This window comes from Callionymus lyra, chromosome 18, assembly GCF_982586985.1.
Source record: "Callionymus lyra chromosome 18, fCalLyr1.hap1.1, whole genome shotgun sequence".
NCBI classification, from domain to species: Eukaryota; Metazoa; Chordata; class Actinopteri; order Syngnathiformes; family Callionymidae; genus Callionymus; species Callionymus lyra.
In genome coordinates, this window is record NC_141835.1 from 12,910,551 (window position 1) to 12,935,634 (window position 25,084).

Sequence of the window (25,084 nt, forward strand, 5' to 3'; positions counted from 1 at the left end):
ACATGGTCCATCATGATGGAACGTGTTTCGTCCTCACAGGATACGTGGCTGTATCATCTCTGTGTGGCGGCAGGAAGTGGTGCTAATCTGAAAGTGGGGACCGGGTACGAGCAGCTGATCGGAATCCTGCTGGACGCGGAAGGAGACCAAGGTGACCCGTAACCAGATCTTGTTTAGACTGCTTCTATCTAAAGACCAATTTAGACGCGTCAACTCTACAATCCTTCTTCTGAAGTGTCAGCAAGTGTGACCACTTTACAGTTAGCTGCTAAACTGTTAGCCACGAGTTAGCGTATCTCTCTCTGTACCTTCGGAAACCTTTGAGTACCTCGGACTGAGAAGTTTTTTATCCGATAAATGTTTCTATTAAATTAAATTAAATTAAAGAGCTCAGTAGAAGTTGCTCCTGCTGCTATATTCTTCAGAATTCTCGCTAGAAGCATGTATCGTCAAGAATCTGTTGATACGATATGTGTCACGATACAAGGGCTACAATACGATATATAGTGATACTGTAGTAATAAGTATATATTTGTAGTATTGTAGAGTACTTGACTCTGGTGTTGCAGAATTTACAGACCACATGACTCTTGACGAAGTCGTAACTGTTTTCATTTGTTTTAAAACCGCTCAAAAACTGTATCCTCTCGTGCCCAGTCATCCCTGGGATCGCGCACGGTTCTTTTGTCTGCGGAATAAGTTATAACTGATGCCATCTAGTGGCTTGAAGGTTAATCGCCAAACAACGAACAAACGCTGAGAATAGTTTCACCTTAATTGAAAATAAAATTCATTTTATACACTTTTTATTGAAATATAAAACGCAAAAACAATACAATAAAAAAATAAATAAAATTCAGCACTGTTGAATGGTATCGTGAAAAAAATACTGCGATATTTAAATGAATCGATATTTTCTTACAGTCCTACTGACATAATTAGTTTTGAAACCGGTACATGTCCAAACATTAGCCGCTGGAGTCGACTGTATCCTCTCGTCCTCAGTCGTCAACCGAACATCACAGGATTTCATTGTTCTTTTAGCTCTGGAGGGACGAAATGACTGCTGCCATCTAGTGGCTGTAGGTTTAATTTAATAATTTAAACTTTAAAAGCCGCTGGAGTCGACTGTATCCTCTAGTTCTCAGTCGTCAACCGGACATCACAGGATGTCATTGTTCTTTTAGCTCTGGAGGACGGCTGCCATCTAGTGGCTTAAAGTTTAATTTAATAATTTAAACTCGACTATATCCTCTCGTCCTCAGTCATCGCCGGGATCCCGGTAAGCTGCGAAGGACGTAATGACTTTTTAATTGCAACACAAGAATGAACAAACGCTACAAATAGTTTTCATGTTGATTTTAAATAAAAGTATACAATTATTTTTATTTTATTCACACTTTATGGAAACATAAACCATAAAAATAACTATGTTATAAATACAATGTCATTTGAAAGGATACAGTGGTGTTTACTGTCGATACAGTCGTTAAAAAGATATTTAAGTGTATTAAATAGCGTGACTTTCTCATGGGGCTCCAGTTGTTCTGCTAATCCACAGACGCCGTTTACTAGCATCTGTTGGCGCCGCGCTCACGTTTAGCTTTGAATGACCTCAGTGTCTAAAGTGAGTCGAACCTTCTCCTCCACAGAGTCCAGCGTGTGGAAGAGCGAGACCCTGAGCTTCTGCAAAGAAGGTCTTCGCTCGCCCCTCACCAGCCTCCCCTCGGAGGCCCTGCAGACCGAGGCGCTCAAGCTCTTCAAGGTCGGTCTCATCCTCACAGGTTCATCCTTCCTTTCATCCGCTCGTCCAACCCTTGGACGGACCCCCGCCTCAGATCAAAGGCCCCGAGGGGCCTCGTCCTCATTAAAGTCCTCAGAGAGATAATTGTCCTGATTATTCGCTCTGATTCTGCTTTAAATAGAAGACACTGGACCAGAACACATTCAGTGTCCCTAAAGTCGGGGGGCCCTCGTTTCCGGTCCACGCTCCGCTTCACTCCTTTGAAGTGACGAGACTACCATGGAAACGACTGCTTTATGTTTGTCCGTCAAAGGGAATTAAAAGAGGATTTAAGGATGTTTTCATTTAACGAACCTGGTTTAAATCTGTAACTCAATGCAATGAGGTTTTTTTTCTAGGGGCCACGTTGTGTAGTTGTCGTGAGGGGCCGTCAAGTAAAAAAGAGAGTCGAGCTAAAGCATTAAACTAAACTAACTTAACAAACAAGCTGAAAATGTTCACTCAAATGTGTACGTCAAGAGCGCGCAATTCAGTTTGCACAGGGGCCACATTATTTACTGGGAATGTTAGGGGCCGTCAAGTAAAAAGGAAGAAGGCAAAAAACTTTAAATAATGTATAAATAAAGGGACAATCAGACATAATTTATATTCTTAATCTGAATTTATATTATTTCAGTTTTGTTATAATATTTAAAAATTCTAAAGAATAAAAAATCCATCTGTGATATATTTTGAAATTAAGAATAAAATAAAGAACCTTCAAAAAATATGACTATTGGTAGTAGAAGTAAGTAAGTAAGTAAGTAATTTGTATTTATATAGCGCTTTTCCAGGCCAGGGTCGTAGTAGTACATTTAATTGTTTCACAGTTTCACTGCTATTACAAGCAATAGTACTATTACATGTTGTGGTAGTATAAAAATGATTGTTAAATAGAAAACACAGCAAGAGTAGCAGTAGCAAATAATAGTTGAATTAGTATTACTTACAATAGTAGTATTACTAGAAAGAGTTTGGCGCCACCAAATGAAGGAAGAAAATAAGAGAGAAAAGAATAATGAAGTTGTTACTGGAGCCTCGCATGTAACCGCTCGTTATATTTTGTCTCCCCCTGCTGTCAGACAAGTAGTATTACAGCTTTTTAACTTCCTTTTTTCAGTCGTGTCAGCTGTTCATCAACGTCCTGGTGGAGTCTCCGTCCGTGGACTACCACACCTCGCTGGCCCAGAATGCTTTGCAAGTCTGCCTCAATCACTCGGAGCTGCAGAACGAGATGTACTGTCAGCTGATCAAACAGACCAATCAGAGGACGCCGCACAACTACGCCCTCACGCAGGTGAGTCCAGGTCCACGATTGGGTGGCGTCGGCGTGTCTTGACCATGTGACTTCCTGCAGTGCTGGCAGCTGCTGTCCCTGTGCGTCGCCGTCTTCCTCCCCCAGCAACACTTCCTGTGGTACCTGAGGCAGTACCTGCAGCGTAACGCCGACCCCAGGTGAGGTCACCAGGTGTTTTTACTTCCTCCCCGAGTCCGTCGCTGAGATGTTCTTCTCTGAAGGAGCGACGTCGGAAAGTACGCCGTCTACTGTCAGCGCTCGCTGGAGCGGACACTGCAGAACGGCGAGCGAGAGGCCAGACCGTCCCGGATGGAGATCGTGTCCATCCTGCTGAGGAACCCGTACCACCACTCGCTGCCCTTCAGCATCCCCGTGCACTTCATGAACAACACCTACCAGGTCACATTCTTTTTTGTTCTTCACGACAAAATGTTGACCGCGTTTGCAATTGAACTTCCAGCCACTAGATGGCAGCAGTCAATCCGTCCTCGACAGCTAAAAGAACAATGAAATCCTGTGATGTCCGGACGATGACTGAGGACGAGAGGATACAGTCGACTCCAGCAGCTTCTAAAGCTAATGTTCTGGAAATATTTTGGTTTGCAGCGTTTGTTCATTTTTGTGTTGCAATTAAAATCCCACGAGGTCAGTGCTGTGCCTGAGGACAAGAGGATACAGTCTACTCTAGCAGCTTTTTAAGCTGATGTTATGGGAATATGTTGGTTTGCAGCGTTTGTTCATTTTTTTGTTGCAATTAAAATCCCACGAGGTCAGGGCTGTGCCCGAGGACAAGAGGATACAGTTGACTCTAGCAGCTATTAAAGCTGATGTTCTGGAAATATTTTGGATGCAGTGTTTGTTCGTTTTTGTGTTGCAATTAAAATCCCATGAGATCACAGCGACAACTGAGGACTAGAGGATACAGTCGACTTCAGCAGCTTTTTAAAGCTGATGTTCTTTAGAAATTTTGGTTTGCAGCTTTTTTTCATATTTGTGTCGCCATTAAAATCCCACTAGATAAGGGCTATGACTGAGGACAAGAGGATACAGTTGACTCTAGCAGCTTTTTAAGCTGATGTTATGGTAGTATGTTGGTTTGCAGTGTTTGTTCATTTTTCAGTTGCAATTAAAATCCCACGAGATCACAGCGACAACTGAGGACTAGAGGATACAGTCGACTTCAGCAGCTTTTAAAGCTGATGTTCTGGAGAAATCTTGGTTTGCAGCGTTTTTTCATATTTGTGTCGCCATTAAAATCCCACTAGATAAATGCTATGACTGAGGACAAGAGGATACAGTTGACTCTAGCAGCTTTTTAAGCTGATGTTATGGGAATATGTTTGTTTGCAGCGTTTCTTCAGTTTTGTGTTGATATTAAAATCCCACTAGATAAGGGCTATGACTGGGGACGAGAGGATACAGTCAACTCTAGCAGCTTTTAAAGCTGATGTTATGGGAACATTTTGTTTTGCAGCGTTTGTTCATTTTTGTGTTGCAATTAAAATCCCATGAGATCAGGGCTATGACTGAGGACGAGAGGATATAGTCGACTAGTATCTTTTAAAGCTGATGTTCTGGAATTATTTTGGTTTGCAGCGTTTGTTAATTTTTGTGTAGCAATTAAAATCCCACGAGATCAGGGCTATGACTTAGGACCAGAGGATACAGTTACATACATACATATTTGTTTGGACAAAAGTGAAACAAACACTGTTAAACTGAAATAAAAGATCTCACTTGTTCCTTTGTCTCACCCCCTCTCAATGAACTCATCTCTGCAGCGGCACTGCATCATGTGTTAAGTATTTTTTGTGTAGAAGGCATAAATTGTCTGTGTTTTCTAGTGGTTCAGTGAAGTATTTGAACGTGTCAGACATGTAATACTCGTCTCGTCCTGCAGGTGGTGGGCTTCGACGGCTCCACGACGGTGGACGAGTTCCTCAACACGCTGAACCAGAAGATCTGCGCCAGGAAGCCTCATCTCACGGGTTTCGCTCTCTTCACCGACGACCCCACGGGCCGAGACCTGGAGCACTGCCTTCAGCCCGCCGCCAAGGTGACCCCTTTAGCTTTAGCCACGCCCCCTCGCCGCCTCGTGACACTCGCTCGTCTCTCACCGTTCAGATCTGCGACGTCATCTCCAAGTGGGAGCAGGCGCTGAAAGAGTTGCATCCTGGGAAGAACGAGGGGACGAGGATCGTACGATTGATCTACAAGAACAGGTGGAACATCTGGATCTGAACCTTAAAAAACGAATAATTAAAAACACAAAAATGAATAGATTTTGTGAATTCCAGCAACATTAATTTAAACTTTTGTAGGTAAATATAGTTCATTTAAGTTTCCCTGAAACAATATTTAAACAATAGTTATGTATCAATTGTTATTTTAATTGTTTATTATAGACAATTAAATCTGAAACTAGTGTTTTTCCCTCAGTCATCATGTGTTAACAGTTCCAAAAGTCTGAGTTTATTTTTTTATATTTTAGACCAAAAAATATAGCTTTTCTGTAATAATTGAAAAGTAATAATATGAGAAAATGATTGTATATTTATTCAATTATAAATTTGAAGAAAAAAAAAACATTTTGAAAAATGTTCTTAAATGGAAAAAATAAAATAAATCTCAAGAATAAATTCCTGCAAATGAAGTCAATTAAACTATTTCTAAATGAATTCATTAATAATAATTAATAACTAAACGTTTATTTAAAAGTTTATTTAATTGAAAACAGTAGTAAGTAAGTAAGTAATATTTATATAGCGCTTTTCCAGACCAGGGTCACAAAGCGCTTAACAATACTTTAAAGGTCAAGATAACACTGAGAATAACAAAGCAGAAAGTTTAAAGTACTTCTTTGACCTCATTTATTTTCTATATATTCACACCATCTCTCTAATCTCTTCCTTTATTCAATTCTTCCAGGTTGTGCTTCCGCTCGCAGGTGAAGGGTGAGACGGAGCGAGAGCGCCTCCTGCTGGCGTACCAGGTGAACGACGAGGTGCAGAAAGGCAACTTCCCGGTGAACAAAGAGCTCGCTCTGGAGGTCGCAGCGCTGATGGCACAAGTACGTTCATGAGGTTTTTACTTCAATAAAAGTTGTGTAGGAGTCGTTATTTAAATAGTTTAGTATGAAACTGTTTTGGGAGGAAATGGAGGGTGAAGAATTAAGACGTAAACGCACTACAGACATTCTTTGTTTTTTCTTTGTTTTTTTTTATATATATTGTCTTAAGTTTTGTTATTATGTTACATTTTTAAATTCAAATCTTTTTCTCAGACGTAACGCTGTGATTATTACATTTTTTTGCAGAAGGCAGTATTTCTTGGAATTGCACAGTAAACCCATTTATTTCATTTTATTTATTTAACTGCCTATTTTCATAATAATATTCATTAAAAAGTTGATTTCATTTGACTCTTTTCACTTGAAGAAATTGGTTACTATCGTTTTTTATGTTTCACTGATTTTCCTTTTTTTTTTAAACAAAAATTAAACATTTGTGATTTTCTGGTTATTTATTAATGTTCTATTCTTAATATACTCATATTATTTAAATTTTTTTGTTTATCTTTTAAAATATTTGATCAGTTTTTCTATTCATTTTATTTTCTTATATGTTAGGTGTTGAGGGAGGTTTTCATATATTTTTAATATTTATTTTAAATAAATCTAAACTTTTTAAATTCCAACTCTTTCTTACAATCTAACAACAATCTGTGTTTTCGGAACTCTTACCTAATTTACATGGTATTATTTATTTTAACTTGACTTTTCTTTTAAAATACTTTAGCACTTCCAGATTCCTAATTTTTTTTTTAATTTTGCGGACAGTGGAGGTTTTCATATATTTTTCTTTCTCTTAAATATATTTAACATATTTTATTATTAAACTAAATTCTCTGATTTTTATTGAATGTTAGTTTTCTTTAAGTAATTTATTTATATAATGGTTTGTTTCTTACTTAATTCATGAATTGTTTATTATTATTTATAATTTATATAAATATTTTATCACACAGTTTTATCAGATTTTTATATTCTATTTGTTGGTATATTTTTCTTTCTATTTTTAAAATATTTTTAATCCTAACTTTTTCTTATTATTTAACTCAATTCTCTGATTTTTATTTTTTGGGATGTATTATTCCAATATTTTTCATTCTTTAAAAAAAATATATTTTAAACTTTTCGAATCCAAACTTAATAATCAATAAAATTGTCCTTTTTAAAAAAAAAGAAAATTGACGTGAAGTTTACTTTATAATTTATTTATTATTTTTGTTTCTTGAAAATCTAACCGGTCGAGCGTTTCTCTCTGTGACGGACCGTCCAGTGTGTTGCCCTGTGTAGCTGGGACAGCCCCTCTTGAACCCCGTTCATTTGTTGTCATGGCTCAGGTGGAGCACGGGGACCTGGATCGACCTTCTTCACCCGCCAACTCTTCCCCTGCATCCAAGTCTCAGCTGATCCTCCTGCAGGTTCTGGACCGGTTCTACCCGCGTCGCTACAAGCAGAGCCTGAGCCCGGAGCAGCTCAGGTACGACCTTGGCGTCCATGTTTCCTACTGGCGCTGACACACAGGTTCATCTTCCAGAGAAGTGTCCGAGCGTCTGTCCAGCAAGTGGCTGATGCTGCAGGGTCGCAGTGCGGGCGAGTGCGTGAGGATCTACCTCACCGTGGCCCGGAAGTGGCCGCTCTTCGGCGCCAAACTCTTCAGCGTCAAGGTTTGTCGGCGTCACCTCCGACGTGCATCTTCACCGGGTCATCCTCGTTCTCCTCTTCAACAGAGAGTGTCTCCGGCGGAGGCGAGCCCCGGCTGGCTGGCCGTGAACGAGGACGGTCTGTGCGTTCTGGATCAGTCCATGGTGAGTCCAAAGCCGGGTTCCGAGTCCGGGTCGGTTCCGATTCTCTGACGCCCGGGTTCTCGTTCAAGCACACGCTGGTCCAGTACTCGTACCAGTCCGTGGTGACGTTCGGAGGCTGCTGCGAGGACTTCATGGTGGTGACCAGCCAGCAGAGGGAGCCAGGCGCAGCGAAGAAGAGCGTGGAGAAGATGCTGTTTGCGATGACCAAACCAAAGGTGAGAGCGCCGACCTGGTGGAGCCTGACGGAACTGCACTGACGTTGGATCATGTTATCCTGCTTTTATTGTTTATTACATGTACTTCTTTTTTTTACTTTTACATTCCTGTGTGTACATTTCTTTAATTTATCTCTTTCATTTTTAATTGAATTATTAAGTTTTTTATTGTCTTGTCTTCGTTTAAATAACATTTATTATTTATTTTTATAATATCAAAAAAAATAAAAATGTCTTTCTTTTTATTATTTTCATTATGCTGTGTAATTTATTTTTACTAAACATTTTTTTTAACTCTTTTTTCCTTTTCACATTTCTGAAGCTTTTCCTTTTCAGAAAAAAAAAATATTTAAAATCTGATTCTTTAGTTTTTGTACATTTGTTTTTATCCTAATTTCTTTATTTTTCTTAACTTATCTTGTCTTTAACTTTGTTTGTTTTGGTTATTTATTCATGTAATTATTTCATTATGTTTTATACTGTTACTCTTATTTAATTAATAGATCGTCATTGTTATTATTTATTTTGTTAATTTATCTTTTTACAAGGTTATACTGTATTTTTTTGTAATATTACTAACAGGTTATTTAAAATTTGTATAATTATTTCTTTTTGCTTTAAGTATATACTATTTATTCATACATTTATATTACTTTTATAACATTTTTTATCATCAATTAAGTTAAAAACATAACACTGGAGCTAAAGAAGATAGTTTGAGCCTAAACTTCATTTACTTTTACATTAAATTCTAATTCAAATATATTTATCTCTTTAATTAACGTTAGCATCAGTTGTAACGTTCGAGACTTAAACCTTTTTCAGTCAAAAATATCCATCTTTTCACCGTGAACTCCGTGTCGACGACCCATATTCCATTGAACTCTGACCTTTGCCCCTCTCAGATGCTGGAGCTGACTCTGCTCATGGCCAGCTACATCAACCACTGGAACCACGGCCTCCCGGGCGCGACCCAGCAGCCCCGCGGCCACTGGGACGTTGACAGCAGACACTTCCCCGCCATGACCTACACGACCAAAGGCCCCACGTTACTATGAACGACGCAAGACTCATCGATTTTTAGGAACATGTCGCCCTGTCGTGCTTTTAAAGTTACTCTCTCCCTCCGATAAATAGATTAAAAAACTATTTTTCATACGATAAGTGCCCACTTCCTGTTTTCTTATTATTCATTTTAAATTAGACAAACACATTCAATTCATTTGAACAAAAAGTTCTTCCTTTTAAAACGTTTTATGAACTTTTTTTCTTTAGATTATATCGACATTTATTTGAATTTATTGTTTCGACAGGAAGTAACAAACATTTCAAAACTTTAAACCTATATTTACTCAAATTTAAAGTTTCATTGCTCAACTGCATGTTACCCTGTAGTGAGTAAACACTTCTTAATGTACTTTGACCTCAACATATATATCAGGATTTTTAGTTTAGTTGCTTTAATAAGAGTTTTTTAAAAACAGAGATTTCATGACTTGAATTGTTTTGGATCAAACCACTCTTATTTATTATTAATATTTCCCATAATTTACGTCAACTTTAAATGTAGCAGAGTAATTTAAAGTATGTCTGTCGTTACATTGTGTATTAAAAATGTGTTTTTTTTTAATGTTTGTGTTTTTACTGGTGAAATAAATCCTGCCTTTTATTTTAATCTCGAAAGATGTCGTTTACAGTGAAGATTGTTTTTGTTGTTCTCAGTGTTTTCTGCATCAGTGTCTCCATACAAAAATAAAATACAAGTTTAGTTTCGTTAACGTATACAGTCAAATAGTATTTGAGAATATAAACAAATTATTTGGGAACTAATAAGTTTATATTCTTGTTAAATAACCATTTTTGTCTGTTTGTCACGTTTGTCTGTTTTTGTGTTGTGAAATTTTGCAAAAGGATAAATATATATATATATTTATTTATATATATATATTTTTTTTAAACAAATAATATGAGTGTTGCTATCCGGTTGAGAGTTAGCATTACAAGCTAACAGCGTAGCTTGGTCGGTTACAAGTCTTTGACCAGGTAAGTTTATATTTTTATACTTTATTAAACTTACTCGTGCATATATTTCGTAAAGTCTGCTAAATATACACATTTGCTAAACTTCTACAGCAACATGAGTTTATTTTTTTAACAAACAAGCCGTGTTAGCTTAGCATCGAGTAGCTAAGCTAACACAGATTCAACAATGTTTAACATTTTTCCGTTGAGCTGAAGAGAAAAATGTATTTTCTGTGTGTGTTTTATATTAAGTGTTCATTATATTTAACCAGACATAAATCAAGTTTAAATTATCTTAATGGAGTTTAAAATGTAACAAGCAATGCTAATGGTTAGCGACCAGTTTATGGAGTTTATCTCGTAACGACCTGGGACTTTGGCTCTTGTTCCGTCCGTCACGGTGAATGGAAAATAAACTTCCTTTTCACTTTGTACTGCTGAACAACTGAAGTCATGTGACTGCACACAGAATATAAAAGAATAGATCATAGAAGAAGAAGCGTTAGAATCTCCCACAAAACAACAAATAGGAATAAAACGTTCATGTGACCTCAAGAATGAAGGACATCCTGACGTTCATCACGTGGTTCACACACACACACACACACATACACACACACACTAACTGTCAAACCTCAGAGGTTTGTTGCATAATCTGGGTCCAGAAGTTGAAACATCTGGTTTATGTTAGGGGCCCTTATATGTTTACGTTCTTCAGCCGTTCTATAGAAGGAGCTTCTAGCCTGGTAGTCCTTACACTGTAGTACTTTCACATGTTAGAAAATCATTAAACATTTTAGCACAAACACTGAGAATATAATGAGTTATTAGTCGAGGATCATGGTTGAAATATTGTATTATTAAAGTCAATCCAATCTAGATGTTCTTCAAAATGTTGTGAGCAAACACAGCATCAAAGTGCATCCAACTCTTTTATCTATTCTTCACCAACATCATCAATCAAGGTTTGTATAAAGATGTGTTTAAATAATATCCATCCAAAGTAAACGTTTATTTAGACAATAAGTTTGTTTTTTAATCTTTATTTACAACTAGAAACGTCAAAAACCTCATGTGTGGAGGTGATTATTGACAGAACCAAGGAGATGCTTCAATAACTGACTCGATAAAGAAGTGTTGACAGTAGAATTTGAAAAATTCCTCCATGTCAGGGATTAGCCTAATATTGCTAACTTTGTTTAATGCTAACTCACTAGTAATCCGGGGTGTTAAATTATGTTTTTTAATAAAGTTTGTTTAATATAAAATAATTCGATTTTCTTATTTAAATTATATAACATGCAAATATACTTAAAGGTGTTTGTTCAATTTTTGTGTTCCAATAAAACTTCTGGCTACTAGATAGTGGCAGTCGTTACCTCTGCAGCTAAAGGAACAATGAAATCTATGAGATAACTGGGGACGAGAGGATACAGTCGAGTTTTTTTTTAAGCTGATGTTTGGACATATTTTGGTTTGAAAACAAATTAAAGCAGTTGCGACTTCGTCAAGAGTCATGTGGTCTGTAAATTCTGCAACACCAGAGTCAAGTACTCGACAATACTACACATATCAACTTGTAACTACAGTATTACTATATATTCTGAATTCTGGACAAATGAGAGGTTATGGGAGACCATTATGATATAATAACGGCTTCACTCCTCCTCCAGCCAGCTGTAATCACGCCCGCTTTGTTTATACAACCAGTCCCTTGAAGGTGGAGACTTCCGGGATTGATTATGCGCGGTGACAAACCTCGACACTTGACCAATCGCAGCACAGTGGCTGCGGTTGAAAAAGATTTAATCTCCAGAAGAAAAAAGTGTTTTCAGTGGGCTGAGCTTAAGATCATTTTTCTAATGTCAATATTTTAATGAAAAGCGTTTTGTACAAACACACACTGATGATACAATAGAGTCACAACAACACACACTTACATCTACACACTAGTTGTCAGTGGTCAAAACAGATGGTTTTATAAAGGTAAAGCTAACTTGGCTCGTGGATCTTGACACGTCAAGACGCTTGTTTAAGTCAAAACATTTTTTATTTAAATAAACAAAACTGTTAACTAGTAGAAAGGAGAAAAAAAACCTCTATACAATTTAATTTACCATTTTTATCGAAAGGTCTTTTCGTTAATATATAATGCAGACTTTGTACCGGTCGGTGTTTCAAACAACTTTGGGATATAAAATGACAAATAATAATAATAAATATAATAAATAAAAATGAGAAAAAATACCATTATATACAGTAGAAGTGTTGTTTGTTTCATTTCCTTATATTCTTTTTGCTGTCATTCATGAAACTGTGGCCTAAAGGCACTTTTGTTTAATTGGTTATTTTAAAAATTACTTATTAAAAATGTATTTTTTAAAGTTTTGTAAAGTTTATACAAGTGATTATATGTATCAGCATATTTATTTATCGTACTATATTGTATGATTTTTATACTATCATCAAGGTTTAACATCAAGGTTTGTCACCGCGCGTCATCAATCCCGGAAGTCTCCACCTCCAAGGGACTCGTTGTATAAACAAAGCGGGGCGTGATTACAGCTGGCTGGAGAAGGGGTGAAGCCATTATAACGTCATAATGGACTCTCGTAACCTCTCGTTCGCCCAGATTTCAGAAAATATAGCGATACTGTAGTAACAAGGATATATGTGTAGTATTGTCGAGTACTTGACTCTGGTGTTGCAGAATTTACAGACCACATGACTCTTGACGAAGTCGTTACTGCTTTCATTTGTTTTGAAACCAAAATTTGTACAAACGTCAGCTTAAAAAAAAAAAAAAAACTTGACTGTATCCTCTCGTCCCCAGTTGCAGTTTTAGGTTAGGTTAGGTAGAACTTTATTGATCGCTCAGGAGGTCTCCTTCGGGAAATTGTTTTTTTTTCAATTAGCAACAGCAATACAGCAATTATTCATGAAAAAAAACTAAAATAAAAACATAAAAATAAAATGATGGATATTTTAAAATTGTTTAAATTTAAAAAAAAGTTAGACAAGTTAAATAAATTAATATATATTTGTATAAAGTGAGAATAATATCGGAATATTTATTTATTGTGTCATATCAAATGCTTATGCTTTTTTTTTTTATTCTACATAATGAATTTCTTATTATACAATATTTAACTCATTTCCTTTTCTTGGGTCTTTTTCTTCAAGATAAATTGAGATTTTCTTTTATCTTCCCACAGTGAGTACATTTGTTCAAGATTAATAAAAAAATACAATGATTATGACTTGACTAGTTATTATAAGATCTAATAAAAGTTATTTTAAAATCGAAAACTCTACTTATTTTAACGTTAAAAACTGATGTTTCCATCACTTTTTGACTCATGTGACTTCACATGTTCTTCACATGAGTCTGGGTCTTGTAGTTCTTTTCTCTTTTTTCTCTCTCTGTTCTCAAGTGTGACGCAACACGGGGGTGAAGTGGAGCCAGCGCTGGTAATTGATTCCACACTCACTCACAGAGACGCGCGTCTGAGGCTCGGTCGCAGATCCTGATCCCAGAACCCGGACCCGGACCCCAGGCACCGAGAGAGAGAGAGCCAGGTCCGGACCCGTAACTCTCACGAGATCACCTCCGGGATCTGACTTTGATGTGTCTCTCCACAGCCACGATGGCAGCCCCGAAGCAGCAGAGCATGATCCGAGAAGCTTCTCACCAGATCATCGCCGGAGGATCCGCAGGTACGAGCGACGACACGCTTCCCTCGCGACACTGACGTCATAGCCCGCGACATCATTTTGTGAAACGACGTTTAAACTTTCAATTTTGGAAAGTTTGTTTAATTTATTTTTTATTTATTTTAATGGACGAACCAGGCGCAGGATCTGTGTTCAAATCCAAAGAGTAGGCGTGTTGTCGCGGGATAGTAATCCTCCTGCTCACATGGACTTCCGCATGGGGTTGCCAGGGTGCGTCCAGTGCGCATGCGTGACTCTGTCAACAAACTTTCATTCATTAGCTTCTGAATCGCTGACTCGGCGTTTATTTACTCTCTCTCTCTTTTAGGCTATTTAAAAGTTATTTTAAGGTTTCTATTTTCGAAGTCTGGGAGAAGTGATTTGTGCGTGTTTGCAAGTGAGGGTTTTATCAGGATCTTTTATTATAAAATATTGAATAATGATGGTTTATTCCATATAATGGATTTGTTTACTATAGAAAGTTTAACTTTCATTAGTATGTAACCCTTTCCCTTTTTACGACAACTAAAGATATTCCTTATCAGTCCTTTATTATTAGTCCTTTTTATTCGTGCAAGCTTTTCCTTGATTCTCTGAGACTGTTGTGTTTATCTCGGTGTTATCTTGACCTTTTAAACATATATTTTATTGAGTATTGTTTTGATTGTTTAAGCGCTTTGTGACCCTGGTCTAGAAAAGCACTCTAAAAATATTACTTACTTACTTACCTTATTAGTCTGCAGAAAACCGACCACAAACTGTTTCCTTCAACTGACACAAATCTCTAAACTTAGTAAAATGTTGTCACAACATGATTTTGAGCTTTTAATCCATGTGTTTGTATTTTCTCCTTTAAACTATTGTAAGAGTTTATTTTCATGTCTAAACAAGAAGGATGTGTCTCGCCTGCAGTTCATACAAAACAAACAAAAACCATGCATTAGTTTCACAAGAACTGAAACGAAAAGCCAATAATGAAATGAAACGTACAACACTTCTACTGTATATTTGACACTACCACGGTTTATTGTACTACTACCATGTGTGTTACTTTTTATTGTTATAATTATTATTATATTGTTTATTTCACTTACTATGTAAGTAAGTAATAGTTATTTGTAAAGATCTTTCTAGACCAGGGTCACAAAGCGCTTAAACAATCAAAAACAAAACACAGTTAAAATATATACTTTAAAAGACACATAAGACAAACACAGGAGTCCCAGAAAATTGTGGTAAAGCACAAATAAAAGTGTCTTCAGATGTTTCTTGAAGAAGTCAGTAGATCATCAAACACAGAGATCGTTCCAAAGCTTAGGAGCAACAGTCTGGAAGGATTTCTCTCCTCTGGTCCTGAAGTGTGTTCAGGAACCATCAGTAGATTCTGATCCACAGACCTCAGAGCCCGAGCTGGGGTGTAAGTCTGGAGCAGATCACTGATGGAAGGTCTGACCATGAATAGATCTGAAAGTAAGAACCAGAATTTTAAAGTTGATCCTGAAAGAAACTGGCAGCCAGTGAAGAGATTTAGGGATCGGTAGAAATGTGAGTTCTTCTACTAGAGCGGCTCAGAATTCTGACTGCAGAGTTTTGTATCAACTGCAGGCGAGACAGAACCTTCTTGTTTAGACGGTAGTTGTGCAGAATACGAAAATATGAGACAATATACAGTAGAAGTGTCAATAGATGACAGCTGTGAAATGTGGAAAATGTGTGGAATATTTATTCAAAACAATAATAAAACCTTAAGCTTAACCTTTGATTTTCTTGTCGTTGTTTAATAACACAATTGTTCATCACAAAATACTGCACAATAAATCCACATGGTAGATGTGTTGTGATCACAATAGTGAGCAGTTGAACTTGAGCTTCAGTGATATATTTGAACAACTAGTTTTGATATGTTTTAACACGTTTGAACATCTGACCTTTGACCCCGAGCAGCTAGAAGATCAATGGTATCAAAGTTGAACCTCTCTTTTCTTTCCATTTCGAAATATTCGCTTTTTTATAATAACATTTTGTCAATAATAAGAACGTTATTATCTTTATCAGAGAGAGATCAGGTGTCTTTCGATGTTCACTCTTTTGTGCTCGTCATGTTTGAACCGGGCGGACATTGTTTGATCAGTAGCTGCAGGACATGAACACGTCGCTACTGCTTTTCTTTGATATCAAAGAAAGAATTTCCGCCGTTTGTTTCTCCGAGATGATTGTTCGATACAAACTTTTTATTCTTACAAGAAAAGGCAACCCGGTGCACACAGGAAGTGTGCAGGAGGGAAGACTCTCACTCCTCCTCGACGTCGCCTCATAAAAAAAGCATCTGTTTCCTCCCAAGATTCTTTTCTATTGCGTAACGTGTCCAGTGAACCCAGTGAGACACATCAGCTGGACGAGAGGGAAAGAAAGAAAGACTTCACTGGAAGTTTAAATATCACATAGTTCTGAACTTTTCCTGGGGTTCAAACGCCTCTTTGTTGAAAAGTCGAAGGAGGTTTTTGTCGTCCGAAATTCCTTTAACTAGATAGTGAGAGGAAGACTCAAGGACGAGGACGTGAAGTGTGTCCAGGGGGAGGTTGAGCAAGAACTTGTTGGAATCATGAACAGAACAGAGGGTACAAAAATAAAAATGACTCCAGTATTAATTTTTTTTTTTTCGCAAAAATCGCAACAATTATAATGTAAAAAATATTCTGTTACGGCCTTTTCTGTACCAAGTATCGATTAAAAGTCAGGATGCTATTCATGGACTGATGTTCAGATGGAAAAAAGTAAAAATACAACAGTATGACCTGCAAAAAAAACTACAATTAAGTGCATAAACATGTAGCAAGAGCTCTGGACTGGTAACAACAAGATGTTTGTGTATTTACTGTACATCTACTGTATGCCGACGATGGTGTTCTGTATGTGTGTGTTTGTCCAAATGATTTTAGAGACTTTGTACCAATGTTGGAGCGAGTTTGTGTTTTAGTATTATTTATATCACTAGTCAAGAGTCACACGCGCTTGTTGTTTCAGAGAAAATCTGGTCTTTTTTCTAAATAAAACAACTTTTATGTAGTTATAACAAATAGAACAATAGACTGGTACCAGTCCCTGGACCAGGGACAGGGACAGGGAACCGCTACTGTATATCATTGACTAGATCTCTGGATTTAGGTGTTTTAATACCGTAGAAAAATACATCCTATAGGGAGGCAACGTGAGTGCTTAGAGCTGAGGGAAGACGAAGGTTAGCTGAAGTACCCAGAGATACTTATAAGATACAAAACTGCGAAAAAGACTTAAGATGTAGTGATGTGTTGATGAAGCTTCATGAATCAGTGTCATTTGGTTAAGAGGTCAGTAGGTGGCGCCATCACTTTAATAACGATGTCATGATTCATTGGAACAGTTTTTTAAACAAGGGGAAAAAAGTGCGGGGCTGCCATCTAGTGGACAATAATGACATTGCTTCATGAAGCCTCATCAGACCATCACTACTTAAACAAGTGCTAGCATCCTTTTTTTATTGCGACAGATTCCGAAAAATGACTAAAGGCTATAAGAAGAAGAAAAGGTAGAAGGAATGTTTTACCCAGATTTCAGATAATATAGTGATAGTGTAGTAAGTAAGTAATTAGTATTTCTAGTGCGCTTTTCTCAGGGATATATTTGTAGTATTGTCGAGTTTTGACTGTTGTGGAATTTACAGACCACATGACTCTTGATGAAGTCATACGTCATTACGTCATAATGGACTCCGCTCTCGTAACCTTTCGTCCGCCCGGATTTCAGAATATATAGTGATACTGTAGTAACAAGGATATATTTGTTGTATTGTCGAGTACTTGACTCTGGTGTTGCAGAATTTACAGACCACATGACCCTTGATGAAGTTATACGTTATAACGTCATAATGGACTCCGCTCTCGTAACCTCTCGTTCGCCCAGATTTCAGAATATATAGTGATACTGTAGTAACAAGGATATATTTGTTGTATTGTCGAGTACTTGACTCTGGTGTTGCAGATTTTACAGACCACATGACTCTTGATGAAGTCATACGTCATTACGTCATAATGGACTCCACTCTCGTAACCTCTCGTTCGCCCAGATTTCAGAATATATAGTGATACTGTAGTAACAAGGATATACAGGGAGTGCGGAAATATTAGGCAAGTTGTATTTTTGAGGATTAATTTTATTATTGAACAACAACCATGCTCTTAATTAACCCAAAACACTCATTAATATCAAAGGTGAATATTTTTGGAAGTTGGAGCAGGGCTTTTTTAGTTTTAGCTATTTTAGGAAGATATCTGTGTGTGCAGGTGACTTTTGCATAATTATTAGGCAACTTAACAAAAAACAAATATATACCCATTATAATTATTTATTTTCACCAGGGAAACCAATATAACAGTTCAACAATCACAAATATACATTTCTGACATTCAAAAACAAAACAAAAACAAATCAGTGACCAATATAGCCACCTTTCTTTGCAAGGACACTCAAAAGCCTGCCATCCATGGATTCTGTCAGTGTTTTGATCTGTTCACGATCAACATTGCGTGCAACAGCAACCACAGCCTCCCAGACACGGTTCAGAGAGGTGTACCGTTTTCCCTCCTTGTAAATCTGACATTTGATGAGGGACCACAGGTTCTCTATGGGGTTCAGATCAGGTGAACAAGGAGGCCATGTCATTAGTTTTTCTTCTTTTAGACCCTTTCTTGCCAGCAATGATGGAGCATTGTCCTGCATGAAAATCATGTTTTTCTTGAAGGATGCCGACTTCTTCCTGTACCACTGCTTGAAGAAGGTGTCTTCCAGAAACTGGCAGTAGGACTGGGAGTTGAGCTTGACTCCATCCTCAACCCGAAAAGGCCCCAAAAGCTCATCTTTGATGATACCAGCCCATACCAGTACCCCACCTCCACCTTGCTGGCGTCTGAGTTGGACTGGAGCTCTCTGCCCTTTACCGATCCAGCCACGGGCCAATCCATCTGGCCCTTCAAGACTCACTCTCATTTCATCAGTCCATAAAACCTTAGAAAAATCAGTCTTGAGATATTTCTTGGCCCAGTCTACAAGTAGACGTTTCAGCTTGTGTGTCTTGTTCAGTGGTGGTCGTTTTTCAGCCTTTCTTACCTTGGCCATGTCTCTGAGTATTGCACACCTTGTGCTTTTTGGCACTCCAGTGATGTTGCAGCTCTGAAATATGGCAAAACTGGTGGCAAGTGGCATCTTGGCAGCTGCATGCTTGACTTTTCTCAGTTCATGGGCAGTTATTTTGCGCCTTGGTTTTTCCACACGCTTTTTGCGACCCTGTTGACTATTTTGAATGAAACGCTTGATTGTTCGATGATCACGCTTCAGAAGCTTGGCAATTTTAAGAGTGCTGCATCCCTCTGCAAGATATCTCACTATTTTTGACTTTTCGGAGCCTGTCAAGTCCCTCTTCTGACCCATTTTGCCAAAGGAAAGGAAGTTGCCTAATAATTATGCACACCTGATATAGGGTGTTGATGTCATTAGACCACACCCCTTCTCATTACAGAGATGCACATCACCTGATATGCGTAATTGGGAGTAGGCTTTCGAGCCTATACAACTTGGAGTAAGACAACATGCATAAAGAGCATGATGTGGTCAAAATACTCATTTGCCTAATAATTCAGAATATATAGTGATACTGTAGTAACAAGGATATATTTGTTGTATTGTCGAGTACTTGACTCTGGTGTTGCAGAATTTACAGACCACATGACTCTTGATGAAGTCATACGTCATTACGTCATAATGGACTCCACTCTCGTAACCTCTCGTCCGCCCAGATTTCAGAATATATAGTGAAACTGTAGTAACAAGGATATATTTGTTTTATTGTCGAGTACTTGACTCTGGTGTTGCAGAATTTACAGACCACATGACTCTTGACAAAGTTATGTTATGACGTCATAATGGACTCCACTCTCGTAACCTCTCGTTTGCCCAGATTTCAGAATATATAGTGATACTGTAGTAACAAGGATATATTTGTTGTATTGTCGAGTACTTGACTCTGGTGTTACAGAATTTACAGACCACATGACTCTTGACAAAGTTATACGTTATGACGTCATAATGGACTCCGCTCTCGTAACCTCTCGTCCGCCCAGATTTCAGAATATATAGTGATACTGTAGTAACAAGGATATATTTGTTGTATTGTCGAGTACTTGACTCTGGTGTTGCAGAATTTACAGACCACATGACCCTTGATTAAGTTATACGTTATAACGTCATAATGGACTACGCTCTCATAACCTCTTGTTCGCCCAGATTTCAGAATATATAGTGATACTGTAGTAACAAGGATATATTTGTTATGTTGTCGAGTACTTGACTCTGGTGTTACAGAATTTACAGACCACATGACTCTTGACAAAGTTATACGTTATGACATCATAATGGACTCCGCTCTCGTAACCTCTCGTTCGCCCAGATTTCAGAATATATAGTGATACTGCAGTAACAAGGATATATTTGTTGTATTGTCTAGTACTTGACTCTGGTGTTACAGAATTTACAGACCATATGACCCTTGATGAAGTTATACGTTATAACGTCATAATGGACTACGCTCTCATAACCTCTTGTTCGCCCAGATTTCAGAATATATAGTGATACTGCAGTAACAAGGATATATTTGTTGTATTGTCTAGTACTTGACTCTGATGTTGCAGAATTTACAGACCACATGACCCTTGACGAAGTTATACGTTATTACGTCATAATGGACTCCGCACTCGTAACCTCTCCTTCGCCCAGATTTCTGATGGGGGAGACATTTATAAAGTAGTTGAAAACATGGTCATGATGAGAGATTTACTGCATCTTGGAGAGAAAGATTCAACATTTGAAACATGTGAGTCAGAAGAGTTGGAGTTTACTTTAGCTGACCTTTAAACAGGATTCCAACCACCAACCTTTTTGATTGACCTAAATAATCCCCCTTTTCTAAGCAGTTTTTGCTGAGAACTACATTGTTCTCTAACTTCTGAAAGTATTTCTTTCCTCTCCTGGGTCTATCTGTGTCTTACATAACTCTGTTTGTTCGGTGAAGACAGGAGACGCTCAGCGTTAAGATTCTGGAACGTAGTGAAGACCAGATGTCTGAGGAAGCTCGAGCTACTAACTCAAATACCAGTTACATATAAGATCCTCCCTGCTTCTCTCAGCTGCAGTACATTATATATTTCTGTCGTAAATCTCTGCAGGTTGATCTTAAACTCTCAATACAACGTTTTCGTCTTCAACGGCGTCGGTTATCAGCTCAGAACGCGCTGTTCTCTGTCTTTTCACTCTGTTTTTCTATCCCTCCTCCAGTCCTGATACACAAACGCTGACCCGCCTAAAGAAAACAGGATTCTTCCCTCCACAGATTTATTTGAGTTCCTCTGGGATCCAAGATTACTTTTGGTTGACGCGTCAAGTGATTAAATGATCCTCCGTTTGTGTGCAAACACTCGTAAAAATTGTGGCGACGATAATTATTAGGATGTCCTTGTTAATGGCAGCCGAGGAGAAAAGTAAATATGTATTTAACGTTCATGTGTCAACACTGAAGGCACCGGTTTTCTGTTTGTGAGTCAATCCTTCATGTGTCAGTATTACCAGTTTAAAGAGCTGTGGCGACTCTATATGGGTTTTTATGGCAACATTTCATTCGTTTCAGCGACTAAAATTAACAACAAAATGTTGTGAAGTTGTTGGACCAGCGGTGGCAGGTCCGCGCTTTACCCACTAGAGGGCGTTATTGTTCTGTAGCAGGATCCAGATGTTGGACAGCTTCTGTTCTAGCTGTCGTTGTTTCTGACATTATTTCAAAACTTGTTAAAAATGTATCCGTTTTTATTCAATGTATTCCTTTTAATATGTTTTTGTATGTGTTTGAATGAATTGTTTATTGATATAACTATTCACTTAAAATTCACTCATGTCAACCAAGAGTTGGGATTATTTTCCTTTTAAGAGTTGTAGACAAAAATGTTTGTTCATTTTAATGTAGCATCTATATCTTCGTCCAAAAAGACACTTAAAAACATCCAAATACCTCCATACTGCTCGTCTGTAACGTCCATCTTGTACTGAAGCCCCAACATGAGAAATTGGTCCGAAAATACTTAAATAATTCTATATTTTAAGTTTGTCTGTAGCAAAAGTTATCTGTCTCTCAGTTTCAGCCAGAAGTCTTTCTCACTGAAACACATTGTAAGTGTCAGTGCACAGGATTTAGGCAGCTAGCATAGCAGCATCCGCCACAAACGAGTTTAAAATATGGACTTATTTATGTTTTTTCTGAACAATTCATTATGTAGAGGCTTCAACACAAGAGGGACGTTACAGACGAGCAGTATGGAGGTATTTGGATGTTTTTAAGTTTGTCTTTTTGGATGAAGATGTTGCTAGCCTAGCAGCTAGCCTAGCAACATACGCTTAAACCAAATCTAAAATATATACAGTTGGTGAATTTTATCAACCACCTTGGAATACTCAGTCTTTTCTAGGAACTGCTTTTTAAAAAATATATAAAACCTAAAAATAAACAAGATAAACAAGTTTATCTTGTCCAGGAAGACAAATAAAGCTAATGTTCTTATGAATGTGGTCAAAAGGTTTCAAGTTGTCCACAACTTCAGTTAAATAATGTCTATTTGCCAAATGACATGAAATAGAAGTTAATAGAAGTAGGCTAAGCAGGTAAAGAGGAGAGTGCAGCCAGGGTGGAACAGGTGGATGATGTATAATAGAAGTGACGGTAGAGTAGCCAGTAGAATAGTGAGACCTTTCATGACCTGAGATTATGTCTGAGTATTGGCAAGAATCTGTTGATACGTATCACGCTACAGGGTCAACGGTACGATATAGTGATACTGTAGTAACAAGTACATATGTGTAGTATTGTCAAGTACTTGACTCTGGTGTTGTAGAATGTACAGACCACATGACTCTTAAGGTAAGGTAAGGTAAGGTAGTACTTTATTGATTCCTCAGGAGGTCTTCTTCGGGAAATTGTTTTTCTCCAACAGAAAATACAGCAATTTTTCACAAAAAATAAATCAAAATAAAAAAAGAACAAGAACAAAGAGAAATAAAGAGAAAGAACAAGATGATACAATCTAAGTCTAAAGATAAAGATCAAGAACATAGATAAAAAAAAACAAAGACAAAGGATGCAAAGACTAACAGATAGAACAGATACTTTCACTCCACTCCTGCTCTCTTGACGAAGTCGTAACTGCTTTCATTTGTTTTCAAATCAAAATACGTCCAAACATCAGCTTCAAAAGCTGCTGGAGTCACTGTATCCTCTCGTCCTCAGTCATCGCCGGGATATGGCTGGATTTATTGTTAATTGAGCGGCGGAGGACCCAAAGTTTAATTGCAACACAAAAATGAACAGTGTGAAAAATTGCATGTAAATTGTAAATTAAAAAATATATATATTTTATTTTAAATACACTTTATTTAACTATAAAACTTGAAAGATCTATGGTAATGCATAAAATACAATTTGCGAGCCAAAAATGAAAAATATGATAAGGAGGCTGTTGAATATTGATATATCAGGGAATATAATATCTCAATATATCGCTTTATCAATATTTTCTAATTCACCTGTAAAACCACCCAAAAAAAGAACAATACGTTTAACGTTTAAACATATTCGGAGAAACATCACAAGTAATAATAATAAATAAAATAGTAAAGTATATCTTAAACCGAGGGTGTAGAACTCAACAACAAGATATTTAAGGTTGCAAATAAAATGTGCATTTACTAAAATGCTTATAAGAGAAAGTTTTTCCTTGTTTGGTTTTATAGTGTTGTCTATAATAATGTTTGTCCTCCTTCATCAAACACTTCCATCGAATTCTTTCAAAATCATTTGTACTCGTATTATCTGTATAATCGTTGACATCCATAATTTCTTTCTTAAACAATCTTTAAGATCCCAAAGATTTATTTTTCCAATAGTACATTGTGGAGTTTGTATTTGACTAAAGAACGTATTTAACTTAGGTCGAAACAACTTTGCTGACTCAGACAAAACAAAACAAAAAAAACGTTGTTGCACTTCCATCATATGTCCACCAGGGTGCAGCAAAGGCTAACCTTCCACTGAACAACTCCCACTAAACCAGTTTATTTCTCTTACAAAAAGCGGTTCTTAGTTTAAATATAGGATTGTTCATTATTTCTTCTCGGAAACAAACGATCCAAAAATAAAGAGCCGCCTCTACAGTTTCCATCTTTGAAGTGCTTTAATGAAAGTGTAACTCTATCTGGGGCCCTAATGTTTTCTGAGTCCCGTTATTTCCTCACTAAACGCACTTCTTTCGGGGGGCTCCAGAGTAAGGGGATCCCTCGGCAGCAAATGGACTGTGACGACATGAGACGGACGTGATTACTGCCCCCTGTTCCCCTCGGCACTGTCAGACCCTTCGAGTGGCCCTGGACCCCAGAAATCAATCGTGCAAGAACAAAAAAAAAAAAGGAATATAAATAAAGGTGTGTTGTCACAACACGTGACTCGGGCTGCACCAATCACAGGCGTCACAGGACCCGCTTTGATTGGACCCCCTGTGGACATGTTGGAGACAGATGTTTAGATGACGTCATGGTTGAGGTTGATTCTGGATCAGGGTCCTTCTGGGCCTTTTCCAATCAACCCCTCATCCTCATCCTCTTCTTCTTCTTCTTCTTCTTCTTCCTCCCATCTCTGTCTGGGAGGTCACGTCGTTCCTTCTCTTCCTTGGCTGTGATTAAATGGAGACGTTTGCGGTGCTTGACAGACAGATGCTCTGGCTCAAGGGTCGTGGATGGCTGGTTGAAAACGAGCCATGCTGGTGCTGAAGGACGAGGACTGAGGCGGACACATCTGTCTTTTCTTCACGTCTTCATATTTATTCACGTCTCAAGGCTGTGGCCGTAAATCTCTGCGCCTTCATTTTTCTTTTTTACATGCAACGACTTTGTCTCTTTTTTTTTACGAGTTTCGTCCGACATTCCTGTCGTTAAACTCACATAATTTAAAGTAAATTATTGACTGAATCACTCCATCTATATTCTCTATAATCGACATTATTATTATGATTATTTGTTGTTACCTTTATCAAAAAAATAAACAAACGGAAACGGAGA

General features: G+C 37.6%; 2 protein-coding genes across 3 annotated transcripts in view; both read left to right on the plus strand.

Moving 5' to 3' along the window:
- plekhh1 (pleckstrin homology, MyTH4 and FERM domain containing H1) overlaps nucleotides 1-9,873 on the plus strand; it is a 36,103-nt gene extending 26,230 nt beyond the window's left edge. Inside the window, exons 18-30 of one of the 2 annotated variants that reach the window (XM_087780079.1) lie at nucleotides 40-151; nucleotides 1,653-1,765; nucleotides 2,904-3,080; nucleotides 3,141-3,238; nucleotides 3,302-3,479; nucleotides 4,981-5,136; nucleotides 5,205-5,302; nucleotides 6,009-6,150; nucleotides 7,485-7,624; nucleotides 7,682-7,811; nucleotides 7,875-7,952; nucleotides 8,021-8,167; nucleotides 9,073-9,873. In XM_087780079.1, coding sequence (XP_087636205.1) covers nucleotides 40-151; nucleotides 1,653-1,765; nucleotides 2,904-3,080; nucleotides 3,141-3,238; nucleotides 3,302-3,479; nucleotides 4,981-5,136; nucleotides 5,205-5,302; nucleotides 6,009-6,150; nucleotides 7,485-7,624; nucleotides 7,682-7,811; nucleotides 7,875-7,952; nucleotides 8,021-8,167; nucleotides 9,073-9,225 — 1,722 coding nt within the window. In that variant the 3' untranslated portion in view covers nucleotides 9,226-9,873. Of the gene's footprint in view, nucleotides 1-39; nucleotides 152-1,652; nucleotides 1,766-2,903; nucleotides 3,081-3,140; nucleotides 3,239-3,301; nucleotides 3,480-4,980; nucleotides 5,137-5,204; nucleotides 5,303-6,008; nucleotides 6,151-7,484; nucleotides 7,625-7,681; nucleotides 7,953-8,020; nucleotides 8,168-9,072 lie in introns of both variants that reach the window. The other variant, XM_087780078.1, reaches the window with a different exon arrangement.
- A 3,763-nt stretch (nucleotides 9,874-13,636) lies between these two features.
- Nucleotides 13,637-25,084, plus strand: part of slc25a21 (solute carrier family 25 member 21) — a 115,108-nt gene continuing 103,660 nt past the window's right edge. The window contains exons 1-2 of the mRNA XM_087780577.1: nucleotides 13,637-13,768; nucleotides 13,832-13,906. Coding sequence (XP_087636703.1) covers nucleotides 13,837-13,906 — 70 coding nt within the window. The 5' untranslated portion in view covers nucleotides 13,637-13,768; nucleotides 13,832-13,836. The remainder of the gene's footprint in view (nucleotides 13,769-13,831; nucleotides 13,907-25,084) is intronic.